The following is a 19,171-nucleotide window of genomic DNA, read 5'->3' as shown; positions in this document are numbered from 1 at the left end:
TAGCACTGGCAGCAATCCTGAGAATGCCACCCTTGAGGTCCTGTTCTTCAGCCTTCTGCCTAGTTCCCGAACCTCACACTTCAAGACCTCATCCCTCTTCCTGCCTATGTCGTTGGTCCCAACATGTATCACGACTTCTGGCTGCTTTCTCTCTCGTACCAGGATGTCGTGCACCCGGTCAGAGACATCCCGGACCCTGGCACCCGGGAGGCAACAAACCATGCGGGTGTCCTTCTCACATCCACAACATCTCCTGTCTGCTCCCCTGACTATAGAGTCTCCAATGATGACAGCTCTCCTCCTCTCCATCCCACCCTTCTGCACCACAGGGTCAGACTCAGTGCCAGAGGCCCTGCCACTGTGGCTCACACCTGGTCGGTCATCCCCGCCAACAGTATCCAGGACGGTAAACTTATTATTCAGGGGAATGGCTACAGGGGTGCTCTGCACTACCTGTCTACTCACCTTCGCTTTCCCCCCTCTGACTGTTACCCAATGATCTGTTTCCAGCAGCCTAGGTGTGACTACCTCCCTGTAGCTCTCAATGCCAAACAGCCACTTACTATCCACTTGGGCAGCTGAGATAGTGATAGCTTACCTTTCTACTGGTTCAATGTACACATTATCATTTAATACGCAAAATTATTAACAATATATAAAAATGCCTTCTTGTTATATGTATAAGGTGATGATTGGTGATTTGCCATAGGGTTTTGTTTTTGCTGCAGATATTCTATCATTGAATCATTGAACTTAAATAGAGTTTCTAAAAAATAAAGTTGCTAATTCTAGGGTGCAATTAGAATTACAAATCAATTGTAACGTAAAGAAGTGTATTTTACTTGAATTAGGATATTATGTTAAAAGGCTATTGGAAATAAGATTTCTGTATAGAGTGAGGAAAATATGGATAAATGTCAAGTGTGTTGTATATTTTGTAGGCAAATGAAGAAGACATTTGTAAACTAATTAGATACGTGGTTAGAAAATAATCTTCTGGCACAGAAATGCTAATAAATACAATTGCTAATAACTATATGTATTCCCACAGGTAAATAAGTATATAAAAAAGAATAAAACGGGATAGGTTTTGAAAGCAAAAGGATTATATTGGGATTTTAGAGTAAAGCTGCGAAAGTCTGAATATATTTCGCCTGTCCATGTTACCAATGTGTGCTTGAAAGAGCTAAGGAAGTTGCAATAAAAGATTTCCTTGTATCACACCTGGATTGGACAGACCGGTTTTAAAGGGTGGCCTAATTATAAAGGAATTTAAGAAGGTAGATATGAAGAAGTTGATTCCAATTGTAATGTGACTAAACAATAAACCCAAGAAGGTCACCCAGAGACATTAGAATGCATCAGCCTTCCATTGCAAGTTTGTCCAGAAAGGGGAAATGAGGTAAATGCATCAAAGACAAACAATTGCTGAGATATCTATATGAAGGATGGAAGGAAGTTCCTGAAACACTGAAGTTATCCAAATGACACATGGCTGATTTATTATCCCTGTCAACCCCATTCTCCTGTGAATTCCACAGACTTACCACCTTCTGGCTAAAGAAATCCCTCCTTATCTGTGTTCTGAATGGACATCGCTCTGTTCTGTTGCTCTGAAGTCTTGTTCTAGACGCTCCCAATTTTGGAAACATCCTCTCCACATCAAATCTATCCAGGCCTTTCAATAGTCAATAGGTTTCGTGAGATCCTGCCTTTACTTCTAAACCCTAGTGAGTACAGGCCCAGCAGCATCAAATATTCCTCATACATTAACCCTTTCATTCCCAGAATGATTCTCGTGAGCCTCCTGGACCCTCTCAATGCCAGCACATCATTTCTTAGATATGTGACCCAAAGCTGCTCACAATACTCCAAGTGCAGTCTGACCAATGCCTTATAAATTTTCAGCATTACATCCTTGCTGTTATATTCTAGTCTTCTCGAAATGAATGCTGACATTGTATTTGCATTCATTACCACTGACTCAGCCTGCAAGTTAATCTTTAGGGAATCCAGTACAAGGACTCACAAGCCCCTTTGCATCTCCGATATTTAAGTTTTCTCGCCATTTATTCTTTCTATCAAAGTGCATGGCCATACATTTCCTGACACTCTATTCCATCTGCCATTTCATTGCCCATTCTCCCTCGGACCAAGACCTTCTGCAGACTCTGCTTCCTCAAGACTACCTGCTTCTCCACCTATGTTTGTATCATCTGCAAACTAGGCTGCAAAGCCGTCAATTTCGTCATTCAAATAGTTGACATATAATGAAAGGAGTGGTCCCAATACTGACCACTACAGAACACCATTAGTCATTGGCAGCCAACCAGAAAAGGCCCCCTTTATGTCCACTCTTTGCTTCCTGCCAGTCCGTCAATCTTATATTTATGCTGGTATCTTTCCTGCAATACCATGGGCTCTTATCGTGTTAAGCAGCTTCATGTGCAGCGCCTTGTCAAAGGCCTTCTGAAAGTCCAAGTATACAACATCCACTAACTCTACTTTGTCTATCATGTCTGTTATTTCCTTAGAGAAGTCCAACAGATTTGTCAGGCAAGATTTCCCCTTAAGGAAACCATCCTGACTTTGGCCTCTTTATCATGCACCTCCAAGTACCCCAAAACCTTATCTTTAATAATCAACTCCAAAATTTTCCCGACCACTAAAGTCAGGCTAACTGGCCTATAAGTTCCTTGCTTCTCTCTCCTCCTTTCTTAATGAGTTGAGTGACATTTGCAATTTTCCAGTCCTCTATAACTATTCCAGAATTTAGTGAGCCTTCAAAGATCATTACTAATAGTTCAAGTTTAATTGTCATTCAACCATACATGACTACCCATGAATACGGTCTAACAATACAGCATTCCTCTGGGCCAAGGTGCAAAGAACAGTACCAATGGTCACACACAGCAGAAGGCACAGCAAGCACATATAAGATATCAGGAAAACACAGACACACACAGAAGTGTAGTCCAAGACCTTAAGTCCATGAATGTTGCAGAAATCTGCATTCAAACACCAGTCAACACTGGGTGGAAGCATTCACTCCAGCTTGCATGCCACAGCACATTGCCTCTGGTGTAGTGCAACAACTCAGATGCCTCTTTTCTCAGCAGCTGTAAACAGCCGACACCGTGGTTTCAGGCATGGTCCTTGTTGTAATCGAGGTCATGCAGCTCCCCCATTATCTGCCAACAAATCAATGAATTGGATTTGCAGCATTCCATTAGCAATGTTCAATATCCTCATCTTCCCTTCAGAATTCTTCATCTTTGGGATGTATCTTTCCTGCACCTTATGAATTACTCCCAGAAACTCCAGCCCTTGTTGTTCTGCCATCATCCCTGCTATTGTCCCCTTTTCAGTCAACTTTGGCCAACTCCTCTCATGCCTCCGTAATTGCCTTTACTCCACTGTAATACTGATACATCTGGCTTTATCATCTCCCTCTCAGACTGCAGTGTGAATTCTATCATATTATGATCACTGCCTCCCAAGAGTTCCTTTACCTTAAGCTCCCTAATCTAATCTGATTCATTACACAACACCCAATCCAAAATTGCCTTTCCTCCAATGGATTCAACCAGAACCTGCTCTAAAAAAGCCATCTTATAGGCATTCTACAAATTCCCTCTCTTAGTATCCAACACCAACCTGATTTTCCCAACCCATCTGCATGTTGAAATGTCCCCCACTACTATTGTAACATTGACCTTTTTTCATGCATTTTCTATCTCCCATTGTTATTTACTGTATATCCCACATCCTGGCTTCTGTTTGGAGGCCTGTGTTTCACTCCATTAGGGCTTTTTACCCTTACAGTTTCTTAATTCTACCCAGAAGGACTCTACATCTTCTGATCCTATGTCATCTCTTCCTGAGGATTTGAATTTATTTTTTACTAACAGAGCCACCCCATGCTCTCAGCCTACCTGCCTGTCCTTTTGATGCAATATGTATCATTGGATGTTAAGCTCCCAACTATGATCTTCTTTCATTCACGACTCAGTGACGCCCACAACATCATATCTGCCAGTCTCTGACTGCACTACATAATCATCTACCTTATTCCGTATACTGTGTGCATTCAGTTATAATATAGTCAGTCCTGTATTCATCACCCTTTTAGATATTGTCCCCATGTTACACTTCAGCTTATCCCACTATCTGCAATTATGGCCTATCAACTTCCTGTCTTTCCTCACGGTCCCACTACACACTGCCTACCAACTGCCCCATCCTCGGTCCTCTCACTCTGGTTCCCATCCACCTGCCAAATTAGTTTAAACCTTCCCTAACAGCTGTAATAAACCTGCCCACAAGGATCTTAACCCCCTCAGGTTAAGGTGTAACCTTTCCTTTTTGTACAGATCGTACCTTCTCCAGAAGAGATCTTGAAGTTCCAGAAATCTGAAACCCTACACCACTTCCTCAGCCTCTCATTCATCTGTACTATCATGATATCCCTGACTAGCACATGGTACTGGGAGTAATCCAAAGATCTCTTCAGCCCCTTCCCTAACTCCATCTACTCACAAGATCTCTTTCCCCCTTTCTACCTGTATCAATGTGCACCAGGACCTCGGTCTGCTCATCCTCCCTCTTTAGAATCTTCTGCAGACACTTAGACATCCTGGACTCTAGCACCTGGGAGGCAGCACTCCATCTTGATGTCTTTTTCGCAGCCACAGAATTTCCTCTCTGTCCCCTCAACTATCGAGTCTCCTATCAGTAACAAGTCTACCTGACTTTTCCCTTCCCTGCTGAGCCTCAGAACTAGCCACATTACCACTGGGCTGGCTGCTGCTGCAGTCCCTGATAGATCATCTGGCCCTACCCCCAGCAGTAGCCGAAGGGGGTATACTTGTTGCTAGGGGAAATGGCCACAGGGGAGCCCTGCACTGACTACTTTCTCCATTTACTTCTGGTGATCACCCATCTACTATCTGAAGTCTGCACTCTGGGTGTGACCTCCTCAGCAAAAGTCAAATCTATGATGTTCTCAGCCTCCCAGATGGACATCAGTACATCCAGCTCCAGATCCACTTCCTCGACCTTGTCAATCAGGAGCTGCAGTGGGATGCACTTTCAGCAGATGTAGTCATCAGGGAGACTATCAGGTACCCTGAAATTCCACATCTCACAGGCGGAGCATTCCACTGCCTGAACTACCATATGGCCTACACTTGTTATACCTCTAACTTCTCAAGCTTAAGTTCTAACCTGCATCTGTTCTCGGTTAATCCTGTTGAGCCAAAGCATGACCACTCTAACATTATTCACTCACACACTGGCAGCTCTGACAATGGTTGCTCCACTTGCACCCCACTTCTTTTTATTGGTCCTTGTCGAGTACTCAGAGATAGTTATGATTGCAGCCTACCAAAAAGTTCCAAAAGGCCCCAAGGTCTCTTTAAACCTCACTCTGCCTTACCAACGAATGACTTCTCACAATGATTGCAGTCCACTGAAAGTCCCGACTGATCCCAGTTACTTTTTAAACCTGATGCGTCATGTCCACAAGGAGCTGCCTCCAACTTACTCTGCAAACTCCCACTGGAATGTAAATGAAAGCTTTTTTTTTTATCAACAATCGATAAGACATGGTTCTTGATAATTTCCTGAGCATCGTCTGCTTCCCCAAATTTTGCATGATTTATGAACCTATATTAATGGAACCTTGAGGAACTAATAGGTAATACAGTGCCCAAGAAAATGGGGTTGAGTTTAGATTAGTTTGTGCTTCTATTTTCTTTGTATGTTTCCTTGCTTCTCCATAAGTAAGTGTTAACGTTACTGAAACATAGTTCTGTATTTTACACCTTCTTCTTTCAAGCGGAATGTTGGACCAAATGGATTGGGATCCTCTTTTTTTTTTTGTTCTGCTTTCTTATTTACAACCTTAGATATCAGACTTTCCAATGGTTTTGAGGCACTGATATAGGCAGGTGAGTTGACTTTATCATTTGACTCAACCTATCAGAAAGCTACCAGGAACAAGAATGATGTCCTTCACAGCGACACACAAATTCTAAAGGGGAAAAAAAACAAGACAAACTTGAGAAATACAGAGCCATAACATAAGATTGAAAAATTTTGCCCTCAGAAGATAGTTGTCATCCACCTATAAAAGGCAAAGCATAGCTAAGACGGCACTGGAGAATGGTGACTTTGTGTGCAGCTCTGAAGGAAATTACCAAATATTGCCTTTTCGGACTACTACATCTGAAATCTACAGTCACAGCCATGGGGACTTAAGCTAGATTTTTAAAATATCTCTCAATCTTCAAAATCAACGGACTCCGAACTGCAGATCATCCAGGCAGTGAGTGCAGTTTCTGCTTAACAAAGCTTTGCCACCAGGCTGAGCTATAGGTAAAATTGAAATGTGGGGCTCTGAGGACCCCACTCCCTATCACCCCCCTGCCTAATGTAGAATCTTTGGAAAATAAAATTGAAGACATTCAGATTGCAAGGTTACAGTATCAGAGGTATATCTGGGACTCCTGTGGATTTTGCTTCACGGAGACCTGCCTCACCCTTAGTATTCTCGTGCTTTAACCTGAGGGCTTCACCTTCCAGCGCATGGATTGGACAGAAGCATCAGGTAAAGACAGAGGAAGCAATGCTTTCTTCATGATTAACTCATCATGGTGCATAGATGTGGCAGTTCTGTCGCAGTCCTGCTCCTCCTACCTGGAACATCTGACGGACAAGCACCATCCATTCTCTTTGCCAAGGGAGTTTTATGCCAACATCCTAGTTGCAATGTCCAGTCCACCATTGGCCAGTGTCAGGCTGATACTGGAGAAACTGAGCACAATGATCAGCGGCCACAAGACATCGCACCCTGATCGCTTCCTGCTCATTGCAGGGGACTTCAACCAGGCCAGTTGACAAACTACCACCAACATGACACCTGTGAAATGAGAAGAGCCAACACACTTGTTCACTGTTAGATCATCATCAACAACACTTAGCCTTTTTTCTTCTGAAGGTAGTCTTAGCCAGTCTGACCTACTGGACATGTATTTCTGCTCTGCATTTCACAATTCTGCTATTTTTTGTATATGTTCTTTTGTCCACATTCTTCCTTTCTACCTGCTTCCATTCACTAATTGACCAAATAACCTTGTTTAGTTTATCCCAATGCTATTCCCAAAATTTATTTTTGTTAGAGACATCGCCTTCCCCACCCTTCTTTAGTCTCCTTCCCAGTTATAACAAAGACTCTTTTATCTGAAGCTTTATTTCTCTTCCTCTACCCACAAAATCTAGCCTAACTTACTGAGTATTTCCAGCATTTACTGTGGCTGTTCCCAATAAATATCATGTTTTGGGCATCGTATTTAAAATATTGGTAAATTATAGCCACATCTTAAAGGCAGCAATTAGAAGATTGAGAATACTTTCTGCAAAATAAAATTATTTTTATCAGTGTGTCATTTTAGGATTAAGTCTTGAAATATAAGCACGTTCATAGCCTCCAGAAATGGTTTAGGCATCACGTATATTAATATCACTGTGTTCTTGAAGCAAGTTTTTATCTCAGTGTTCTTGGCTTCATTGGAATAGAGATCTCCAGCAGCACAGGTCTCCCTCTGACCGCAACTTTACCAGAAATCTAGAATTTTTAATTGATTTACTTTGAAGTTAGTTCACCTCTTGCCATTCCCATTTGCATTGTTACCCTGAATTAAATCCTATTATAGCTGTTTATTAATTTTAGTCCCTTTTTCAAAGTGACATTCATCACTGTTCTACTAAAAGTAGTTGGTGGATTCACTATTTTCTTTTCTTTTCCAAACAGAATACTAAGAATTGGAGAGCTGCTGTTGATCTCTGTGGAAGATTACTCACAGCACATGGTCAAGGCTATGGCAAAAGTGGTCAACCAACAAACCACACGACAGATTCTGTACAGGTAGATAGTTGTGCAAATTAATTTTGTTTTCTGATCCTCTCGTGATGATGCCTAACTTGTGAATCAGAAAACATTGGTTTCTTTTTTTTTAAATAATATGGACCTCGCAAGAAAATAGCTGTATAATAAAAACAGCTTATGTGATAATTACTATAACAATCAAATTATTTTAAAAGTATTTGTTTTAAATAGCATTTGGGGTAAAAGTGCAATTGATATATATTTCAAATACAGCATGTGATTCAAATTTATATTTTGAAGCTCATTTTGTTCATGACCAGCATCACTTGAGTCTAACTTTGTTATGTTGTGATCTACATAAAACTCTCCATCAGTATTGTTATAACAATGTAAATGTAAAGGTATATCAATGCACAATGTTGGAAATGGCTAAGATATATATTTAAGATTTGGATGCTAAATCACTTTTTAAAACTTGGGATATTCTGACAGTTTCACCATGAACTAAGTTACTCATTCCTAATTTTTGTAAGTAATTTATTGTAATCTGGAATAAAAAATATATCCCTCTGCATTTCAATTGTGGATCTGCTATTATTACAAGGGGTGATTGATAAGTTCGTGACCTAAGGTAGAAGGAGTCAATTTTAGAAAACCTGGCACATTTATTTTTCAACATAGCCCCCTCCTACATTTACACACTTATTCCAGCGGTCGTGGTGCATATTGATCCCTTTGTAGAAGTCGGCGTCTTGGATCTCCAGAAGTGGTCCACAGCGGGGGTGATTGATAAGTTTGTGGCCTAAGGTAGAAGGAGATGAGTTATACAGCTCTCATTACATGCACGTGCAGTTCAACTCTGAGTAATTATGCAGAAAGTTTGAAGTTAATAACTCATCTCCTTCTACCTTAGGCCACAAACTTATCAATCACCCCTGCTGTGGACCACTTCTACAAAGAAGGGATCCATATGCTCCACGACCACTGGACTAAGTGTGTAAATGTAGGAGGGGACTATGTTGAAAAATAAATGTGCTAGTTTTCTAAAATTGATTCCTTCTACCTTAGGCCACGAACTTATCAATCACCCCTCGTATTTAATTGTATGTATAACAGAGTGTTTAGATTCAAAATGTCAGTGTTTAAACAATTATAGTTTACAGGTGTAATTTAATATGGAACAGACTAAATAACAATATTGTGTTCATTCTTGCAGCTATGGTTTGTGCGACTAGCCTTGTTGATGAAGCTAAGTTTATTCCAAAATGCTGAGATGGAATTTGAGTCATTCGGGAACCTTGATCAGCCAGATTTGTACTATGAATACTATCCTCATGTATACCCTGGACGCAGAGGTTATTTTTTGTTATATTCAGTTAACATATACTGTATGAAATAATGTCATTTTAATGGAGAGAAAAGATCAGTAAATCCAGCTTTAATATTTTTTATTTTCATTGTATTAAGTTTTTTTTAAGTCAACTTCTCTTTCATATATATTCAAAATTTAATTTTCTCAGGAGCTAGAATTTCTGTCATATCTTTTACATAGTTAAAAACAAAAAGTTTAGGAATTCTAGAAAAGGGTTGATGAAGATTTTGTTGGAGCTATTGCCAAAGATAAAGGAAAACTAGGATTGTTATCATATCAGAGAATATTAAAGGGACAATTTTGACACAATAAGTGGGGAAGTTTTCATTAACTGGAGAGTTGGTAAACATAGAAAGTAAATGTAAGTTGCTTAGCAACTTGCATTTATTAATCTGGAACAGACAGTGAAACAGGTTCGGTAAAAATTGAATGAATTATTGAAGGGAAATTTAATCTGTAAGGAAGGCAGAATAGGCCTTTGTTATCTTGAACCAATAATACAAAACGTAGTTTCCTTGGCTAAAAATAAAAATATTATAGACACTGACTGGTAATCTGAAACAGATTGTAAAAATATTCAGCATTTTGGACAGCATCTATGATGAGAGGAACAGAATTAATCCCTTGGGCCAATTATGGTAGGCGATGAGTAGAAGTTAAAAATGTGATAAATTTTAAATTAAAAATGGTGGGAGGGAAAACCCAAGAGGGAGAATAGAACAAAATAGAATGTCTGAGATGGGAAGGAAGCCAGAAGTGGTTAAATGCAAATTGTGCCTCAATTTGCTATCTTCTCAAAAAGATAAGCTATTGCATTGTATTGATCCATCCATAGGAAATAGAATTGGTGTTTTATTGTTATATGAATAGAGTGCAATAGCTATACAGTGCAATGTTAGTGAATAGTAAGGTACAAGATCATAGTGAGAGGTAGATTGTGAGGTTAAGAGTCCATTGTATTGTGGTAGCGAACCATTCAATGTTCTTATAACAGCAGAACAAAAACTGCAGTATCAACCTATATCTTTCTGCTCAAGTATCCAAAATGGAACTTGAACCTACAAACTTTTGATTAGGATAATACCATGGAAATTAGCTGATCTTTTTGCTGGTAGGAATATTTTTCCCATTCTCTATTCACACTCAATATGAGTTTCAGATTATGCTTTGTTACAGAGAAGACATAATTTAAATATGTTAGAAGTCTTAATTATTTTATGTAATACCATACGACATTGGAGCAAAATTAGGCCATTGAGTCTGCGCACCATTTGATCATGACTGATTTATTTACTCTTTCAACCCCATTCTCCTACCTTCTCCCATAACCCTTGACACCCTTACTAATCAAAAACCTGTCAACTGCCACTTTAAATGTACGCAATGACTTGGCCTCCACAGATTCACCACCCTCTGGCTAAAGAAATTCTTCCCCTTCTCCGTTCTAAAGGGACATCTTTCTCCTCTAAGACCCAGACACTCTCATTATTTGAAACACCCTCACCATGTCTACTGTCTTCAATGTTTGGTAGGTTTCCATAAAAGCCACCCCCCGCCCCCCCACCGCCCATTCTTCTAAGCTCTAGTGAGTACTGACCCAAAGCCATCAAATACTACTCATATTAACACTTTCACTCCCAGGATAATTCTTGTGAACCTCATCTGGATTATCTCCAATTCCAGCACATGCTTTCTTAGGTGGTACTACAACTACTACTACGTCGACACAGGCCTAGGGGGCCAGCGTTGGGCGTCTTAGGTAAGGGGCTAAAAATGATTTGTGTTAAGGAAGCAAGTAGTTTTTTAATTTTAAAATAATCTTGAGAATTGCGTTTGGATTTTTTTTAATTGTATTGTGTCAACAATCAACTCCCCTTGCCATATTTCACAAACCACAGGGTGCTTGTTTTTATCAGGCAACCAAGAAAATCAATGGCTGCTGAATACACTAGGCTTTGTTTACTGCATCTTTTAAGTACTATTATGTGGCCATCTTGAATTATTTAATTTGTCCATCAAAATTTGCCACATGGTGCAGCTTCGCTATGAAACGCAATAAGCTTTGGAAAAAAATATTACTGTGGAGCAAGAATACTAAGTGAGCAGACAAGCTTAATCAGCACTCTTCAGCATCTGCTAAGAATAATGAGCTGTGACTGTTTAATGGCTCTTTACGAATTCTGTCTGATCAATTTGTCCCATCACACTGCCTCCTAAGCAGAGTACCAGGTCAATTTCAAAGCTGCAAGCTTTTGAAACTGCACATTAAGTGATGTTCATTTAAAAAGGAATAAAAAAACTTACATTTCTATGATGTCATTTACGACCGAAAATATTTTGAAGTGCTTTGCTACCAGTGAGAATGTTTGCGGTGTAAGTATTGTCAAAATGGTTAAAATTTTATTCAGGTAATATTCTCAGTTCCTCCAAGTGATACACCTGCCAGTCTATGACATCTGTTGCTGTCCACGACTGGATAAAAATCCTGAAGCTCCCTGCATAACTGCATTTTCACTCCATGAACTATAACAATGCATGAAGAGGCTTATTTTCACTTTTTATAGGGCAACAAGGAATGGACTATGAATGTTGGCCTTGGCAACAATGCAAGTATCAAGTAAACAAGTAAATATAAAAAAAGCAAAAGGCAAAATTTAATATCCATGCCGATTATCCAGTATTTTTTATTCTCCCATACTTATTACAACATTCTTGAGGTGTGGCTCAGTTGACTGCTTCAGCTCAATGATGAACCATTTGCCAGTGTACACTTTGGTGCTACAATGTGAAGTGTTCTTGATTATGAATTTTGTACTTAATGAATTCATAGTACCCTTCAATGTTTTGAACTGCACAGGTAAAAGTCTTTTTCTACTGTTACTTAAATGAAATACATTAAAGTAGGCTTCCAAAATCTTCCTTGATCCTACCAGGCAAGGTTTTCATAGAACAAACATAGGGCATAGAATAGTACAGCACATTACAGGCCCTTTGGCCCACAATGTTGTACTGACCCTCAAACCCTGCCACCCATATAACCCCCACCTTAAATTCCTCCATGTACCTGTCTAGTAGTCTCTTAGACTTCACGAGTGTACCTGTCTCCACCACTGACTCAGGCAGTGCATTCCACGCACCAACCACTCTCTGAGTAAACAACCTTCCTCTTATATCCCCCTTGAACTTCCCACCCCTTACCTTAAAGCCATGTCCTCTTGTATTGAGCAGTGGTGCCCTGGGGAAGAGGCACTGGCTATCCACTCTATCTATTCCTCTTATTATCTTGTACACCTCTATCATGTCTCCTCTCATCCTCCTTCTCTCCAGAGTAAAGCCCTAGCTCCCTTAATCTCTGATCATAATGCATACTCTCTAAACCAAGAAGCATCCTGGTAAATCTCCTCTGTACCCTTTCCAATGCTTCCACATCCTTCCTATAGTGAGGCGACCAGAACTGGACACAGTACTCCAAGTGTGGCCTAACCAGAGTTTTATAGAGCTGCATCATTACATCGCAACTCTTAAACTCTATCCCTCGACTTATGAAAGCTAACACCCCATAAGCTTTCTTAACTACCCTATCTATCTGTGAGGCAACTTTCAGGGGTCTATGGACATGTACCCCGAGATCCCTCTTTTCCTCCACACCACCAAGTATCCTGCATTTACTTTGTACTCTGCCTTGGTTTGTCCTTCCAAAGTGTACCACCTCACACTTCTCTGGGTTGAACTCCATCTGCCACTTCTCAGCCCACTTCTGCAACCTATCAATGTCTCTCTGCAATCTTTGACAATCCTCTACACTATCTACAACATCACCAACCTTTGTGTCATCTGCAAACTTGGCAACCCACCCTTCTACCCCCACATCCAGGTCGTTAATAAAAATCACGAAAAGTAGAGGTCCCAGAACAGATCCTTGTGGGACACCACGAGTCACAATCCTCCAATCTGAATGTACTCCCTCCACCACGACCCTCTGCCTTCTGCAGGCAAGCCAATTCTGAATCCACCTGGCCAAACTTCCCTGGATCCCATGCCTTCTGACTTTCTGAATAAGCCTACCGTGTGGAACCTTGTCAAATGCCTTACTAAAATCCATATAGATCACATCCACTGCACTACCCTCATCTATATGCCTGGTCACCTCCTCAAAGAACTCTATCAGGCTTGTTAGACACGATCTGCCCTTCACAAAGCCATGCTGACTGTCCCTGATCAGACCATGATTCTCTGAATGCCCATAGATCCTATCTCTAAGAATCTTTTCCAACAGCTTTCCCACCACAGACGTAAGGCTCACTGGTCTATAATTACCCGGACTATCCCTACCACCTTTTTTGAACAAGGGGACAACATTCGCCTCCCTCCAATCCTCCGGTACCATTCCCGTGGACAACGAGGACATAAAGATCCTAGCCAGAGGCTCAGCAATCTCTTCCCTCACCTCATGGAGCAGCCTGGGGGATATTCCCTCAGGCCCCTGGAACTTATCCATCCTAATGTATTTTAACAACTCCAACACCTCTTCTCCCTTAATAGCAACATGCTCCAGAACATCAACCTCACTTATTTTGTCCTCACTGTCATCAAGTTCCCTCTCATTAGTGAATACCAAAGAGACGTATTCTTTGAGGACTTTGCTCACTTCCACAGCTTCCAGGCACATCTTCCCACCTTTATCTCTAATCGGTCTTACCTTCACTCCTGTCATCCTTTTGTTCTTCACATAATTGAAGAATGTCTTGGGGATTTCCTTTACCCTACTCGCCAAGGCCTTCTCATGCCCCCTTCTTGCTCTTCTCAGCCCCTTCTTAAGTTCCTTTCTTGCTTCCCTATATTCCTCAATAGACCCATCTGATCCTTGCTTCCTAAACCTCATGTATGCTGCCTCCTTCCACCTGACTAGATTTTCCACCTCACTTGTCACCCATGGTTCCTTCACCCTACCATTCTTTATCTTCCTCACCGGGACAAATTTATCCCTAACCTCCTGCAAGAGATCTCTAAACATCGACCACATGTCCATTGTACATTTCCCTGCAAAAACATCATCCCAGTTCACACCCTGAAGTTGTAGCCTTATACCCTCATAGTTTGCCCTTCCCCAATTAAAAATTTTCCTGTCCTCTCTGATTCTATCCTTTTCCATGTTAATGCTAAAGGCCAGGGAGCAGTGGTCACTATCCCCCAGATGCTCACCCACTGAGACATCTATGACCTGACCCGGTTCATTACCTAGTATGGCATTTCCCCATAGTCAGCCTGTCCACAGACTGTGACAGGAATCCATCCTGGACGCACTTAACAAACTCTGCCCCATCTAAACCCTTGGAATTAATCAGTTGCCAATCAATATTAGGGAAATTAAAGTCACCCATGATAACAACCCTGTTATTTTTGCACCGTTCCAAAATCTGCCTCCCAATCTGCTCCTCGGTATCTCTGCTGCTACCAGGGGGCCAATAGCGTAACTGCTCCCTTCCCGTTCCTGACTTCCACCCATACTGACTCAAAAGTGGATCCTGCTACATTACCCACCCTTTCTGTAGCTGTAATAGTATCCCTGACCAGTAATGCCACCCCTCCTCCCCTCCCCCCCCATCCCTTTTAAAGCACTGAAATCCAGGAATATTGAGAATCCATTCCTGCCCTGGTGTCAGCCAAGTCTCTGTAATGGCCACTACATCATAATTCCATGTATGTATCCAAGCTCTCAGTTCATCACCTTTGTTCCTGATGCTTCTTGCATTGAGGTACACACATTTCAGCCCTTCTACCTTACTGTCTTTACACCGTTTATTCTGTTTCTCTTTCCGCAAAGCCTCTCTATATGTTAGATCTGGCTTTACTCCATGCACTTCTTTCACTGCTCTATCGCTCCGGGTCCCATCCCCCTTGCAAATTAGTTTAAACCCTCCCGAACCATGCTAGCAAACCTACCTGCAAGGATATTGCTTCCCCTCAAGTTCGGGTGCAACCCATCCAATCTGTACAGGTCCCACCTTCCCCAGAAGAGATCCCAATGATCCAAAAATCTAAAACCCTGCCCCCTGCACCAACTCCTCAGCCACGCATTCAAGTGCCGTCTCCTCCAATTCTTACCATTACTGTCACCTTCTGTTTTCTAATTAGCAATGGTAATTACTTTTCAAAATAATTCTCTGCTGTCCTTTTTGGAATTCCACTTCTTTTTATTAGGCAAAATTTATCTCCAGAGGAAATGCAAGGGCCTTAAATATGCATGTACTCAAAGAAGATATGCAATAAAACTCATAATCCAGCACACTTGGAACTTTGGTGGTGTTGGACTGTCAGATGCTATTCCTAGTAATACCCCAACATGCTTTTATTTCACTTTTACACATTAGTACAATAAATTTTCCAGTGAACTGACTGAAATTAAAGGGTGCAGGAAGTGTGCAAGCACTCTGCACCTTGGCTACAGCTGCAAACCTACCTACGTTACTGGTCTCTGCTGCTCTGCACCTCATCTGCAGCTGAAGTCCCAGCTCGCCATCTAAACTTTAGACCTGACTGAAAACCCTGTCCATGTTCCAAACAAAAGAATGAGCCAGATTCCAAACTTCCAGGATTTCCAAACAATCAGGTGCTGGATTATTGAAATTCTACCAAATGCACTGTAAATTTACAGCTAAACAAATACATAACTAACTTTTTTTTTTACCTTGCATCTTATGCAGAAAGTTGTATGAATAGTTGTGAAAAGGAGAAAATTCGTATGTAGTTTACTATGACAAAAATATGAAACTATATTTATTCCAGTTGCAGTGTTACCAGAAAATATTCTGTACCAATTCACTTCAACTCAAATAATCTGGTGACTGTGTTCATGGCTAACCCAATTTACACAGGGAAGTTATGAAGTACAGTCATAGACTGATTGTCCTTGCGTTGATACTCACCAATGATTTGAACTGATTCTATCCACAAGAAGCTTTCACATGAAACAGTTGAACTTTTCAACTTGGTATTGATTTAGGGATGAAAATAAAATAATACTCTTCCACCAGATGTTTGATATGATTTACGTAAACTACTGTAAGGCTTTTGACAAGGTCTCAAATGGTAGGCAGGCCCAGAAGATTAAGTTCTGCTGTTTGTAATGTATGTAAATGACTTGGATTAAAATATAGCCAGCCACTCTAATTAATAAAATCAGGCAAAACCGGTGGAATTCCGGATAGTGAGGAAGGTTCTCCAAGATTACAGAAGAATCAGCTGGAAATTTGGGTAGAGGGGTAGCAGATGAAATTTTTATCCATGCACTTTGGAAAGTAAATGTCAAGAACTTCAGGTGTATTGATATGCAGAAGGACTTTGTGATGCAAGTCCACACAGCATGTTGAAAGTAGTGACACAGGTGGATGGGGTAGTAAAGAAGACATTTGTTATGCATGCTTTCATTGGCTGAGGTGTAAGAGTACAATTGTTTGGACATCATGTATAGCTGTACAAAGCACTAATTAGAACTAATCGCATTCAGTGGGATGAGTTGAAGTGTTACACAAGGTAAAACTGAATACAGGATTGAGGCCAGTTAGCCTAACATCAGTGGTTGGGCAAGTGTTGGAGTCTATTATTAAGAATGAGGTTTGGGACTAACTGGAGATTAATGACAAAATAAGTCAAAGTCAGCATGGTTTCTGTAAAGGGAAATCTTGCCTGGCAAATCTTGTTAGAGTTCTTCGAGGAAGTAACAAGCAGAGTGGACAAAGGTGAGGAAGTGGATGTACTTTACTTGGATTTTCAAAAAGCATTTGATAAGGCACCACACGAGGCTACTGAACAAGATAAAATCTCATGGCATTACAGAAAAGATAGCAGAATGGCTGACAGGCAGGAGGCAGCAAGTGGGAAGAAAGAGGGCCTTTTCTGGTTGGCTGCCAGTAACTAGTGTTGTTCCTCAGGGACCGCTACTTTTCACATTGTCAGTGATTTAGATAGTGGAATTGATGGCTTTGTGGCAAAGTTTGCGGATGATACAAAGATAGGTGGAGGGGTAGGTAGTGCTGAGGAAGCAATGTGATTGCAGCAGGACTCCGACAAATTGAAAGAATGAGCAAAAAAGTGGCAGATGGAATACAGTGTTAGGAAATGTATGATAATGCATTTTTCTAAAAGGAACAATAGTGCATTTTGCTAAAGCTGTTTAATCTCGAATTGCTGGGGAATGGGAAACAAACTGAAGAGACGGAGGAAGAGGCGGTTGGCTCACAAATAAAGAAAGCTTGTAGGCAGGTTGAGAGGGAGGATGGACAGGTGATAGAGAAAAGGGATGCACTCAGGCTGATGGTTTGAGATATAGTGGCATGCAAAAGTTTGGGCACCCTTGGTCAAAATTTCTGTTACTGTGAATAGTTAAGTGAGTAGAAGATGAACTGATCTCCAAAAGTCATAAAGTTAAAGATGAAACATTCTTTTCAACATTTTAAGCAAGATTAGTGTATTATTTTTGTTTTGTACAATTTTAGAGTGGAGAAAAGGAAAGGAGCACCATGCAAAAGTTTGGGCACCCCAAGAGATTTGAGCTCTCAGATAACTTTTACCAAGGTCTCAGACCTTAATTAGCTTGTTAGGGCTATGGCTTGTTCATGGTCATCGTTAGGAAAGGCCAGGTGATGCAAATTTCAAAGTTTTATAAATACCCTGACTCCTCAAACCTTGTCCCAACAATCAGCAGCCATGGGCTCCTCTAAGCAGCTGACTAGCCTCTGAAAATTAAAATAAATGATGCCCACAAAGCAGGAGAAGGCTATAAGAAGATAGCAAAGCGTTGTCAGGTAGCCGTTTCCTCCGTTCGTAATGTAATTAAGAAATGGCAGTTAACTGGAACCGTGGAGGTCAAGTTGAGGTCCGGAAGACCAAGAAAACTTTCCGAGAGAACTGCCCATAGGATTGCTTGAAAGGAAAATCAAAACCCCCCATTTGACTGCAAAAGACCTTCAGGAAGACTTAGCAGACTCTGGAGTGGTGGTGCAATGTACTGCTGTGCAGCGACACCTGCACGGATATAACCTTCATGGAAGAGTCATCAGAAGAAAACCTTTCCTGCATCCTCACCACAAAGTTCAGCATCAAAAGTTTGCAAAGGAAAATCTAAACAAGCCTGATGCATTTTGGAAACAAGTCCTGTGGACTGATGAAGTTATTGTTGGCCACAATGAGCAAAGGTATGTTTGGAGAAAAAAGGGTGCAGAATTTCATGAAGAGGACACCTCTCCAACTGTTAAGCACGGGGGGAGATCGATCATCCATTGGGCTTGTGTTGCAGCCAGTGGCACGGGGAACATTTCATTGGTAGAGGAAAGAATTAATTCAATTAAATACCAGCAAATTCTGGAAGCAAACATCACACCATCTGATAAATAGCTGAAGATGAAAAGAGGATGGTTTCTACAACAGGATAATGATCCTAAACACACCTCAAAATCCACAATGGACTACCTCAAGAGGCGCAAGCTGAAGGTTTTGCCATGGCCCTCACAGTCCCCCGACCTAAACATCATCAAAAATCTGTGGATAGACCTCAAAAGAGCAGTACATGCAAGACGGCCGAAGAATCTCACAGAACTAGAAGCCTTTTGCAAGGAAGAATGGGCGAAAATCCCCCAAACAAGACTTGCAAGACTTGAAAGACTCTTAGCTGGCTACAGAAAGTGTTTACTTGCCAAAGGAGGTGTTACTAAGTACTGACCATGCAGGGTGCCCAAACTTTTGCTTAAGGCCCTTTTCCTTTTTTGTTATTTTGAAACTGTAAAAGATGGAAATAAGAAAGTAATCTTGCTTAAGATATTAAAGAAATGTGTCATCTTTAACTTTATGCCTTTTGGAAATCAGGTCATCTTTTACTTGCTTAGCTATTCACAGTAACAGAAATTTTGATCGGG

At 41.0% G+C, this 19,171-nt stretch overlaps 1 protein-coding gene across 5 annotated transcripts in view; it reads left to right on the top strand.

The window, feature by feature from the left end:
- Positions 1 to 19,171, top strand: part of trappc12 (trafficking protein particle complex subunit 12) — a 173,879-nt gene that overhangs the window by 46,265 nt on the left and 108,443 nt on the right. For all 5 annotated transcript variants that reach the window (XM_063038380.1, XM_063038373.1, XM_063038389.1 and 2 more), the window contains 2 exons: positions 7,814 to 7,927; positions 9,105 to 9,243. In XM_063038380.1, coding sequence (XP_062894450.1) covers positions 7,814 to 7,927; positions 9,105 to 9,243 — 253 coding nt within the window. The remainder of the gene's footprint in view (positions 1 to 7,813; positions 7,928 to 9,104; positions 9,244 to 19,171) is intronic.

The sequence above is a fragment of the Mobula hypostoma genome, chromosome 2 (assembly GCF_963921235.1).
Source record: "Mobula hypostoma chromosome 2, sMobHyp1.1, whole genome shotgun sequence".
Taxonomy (NCBI): Eukaryota; Metazoa; Chordata; class Chondrichthyes; order Myliobatiformes; family Myliobatidae; genus Mobula; species Mobula hypostoma.
This window is presented reverse-complemented; position numbering and strand designations above follow the sequence as displayed.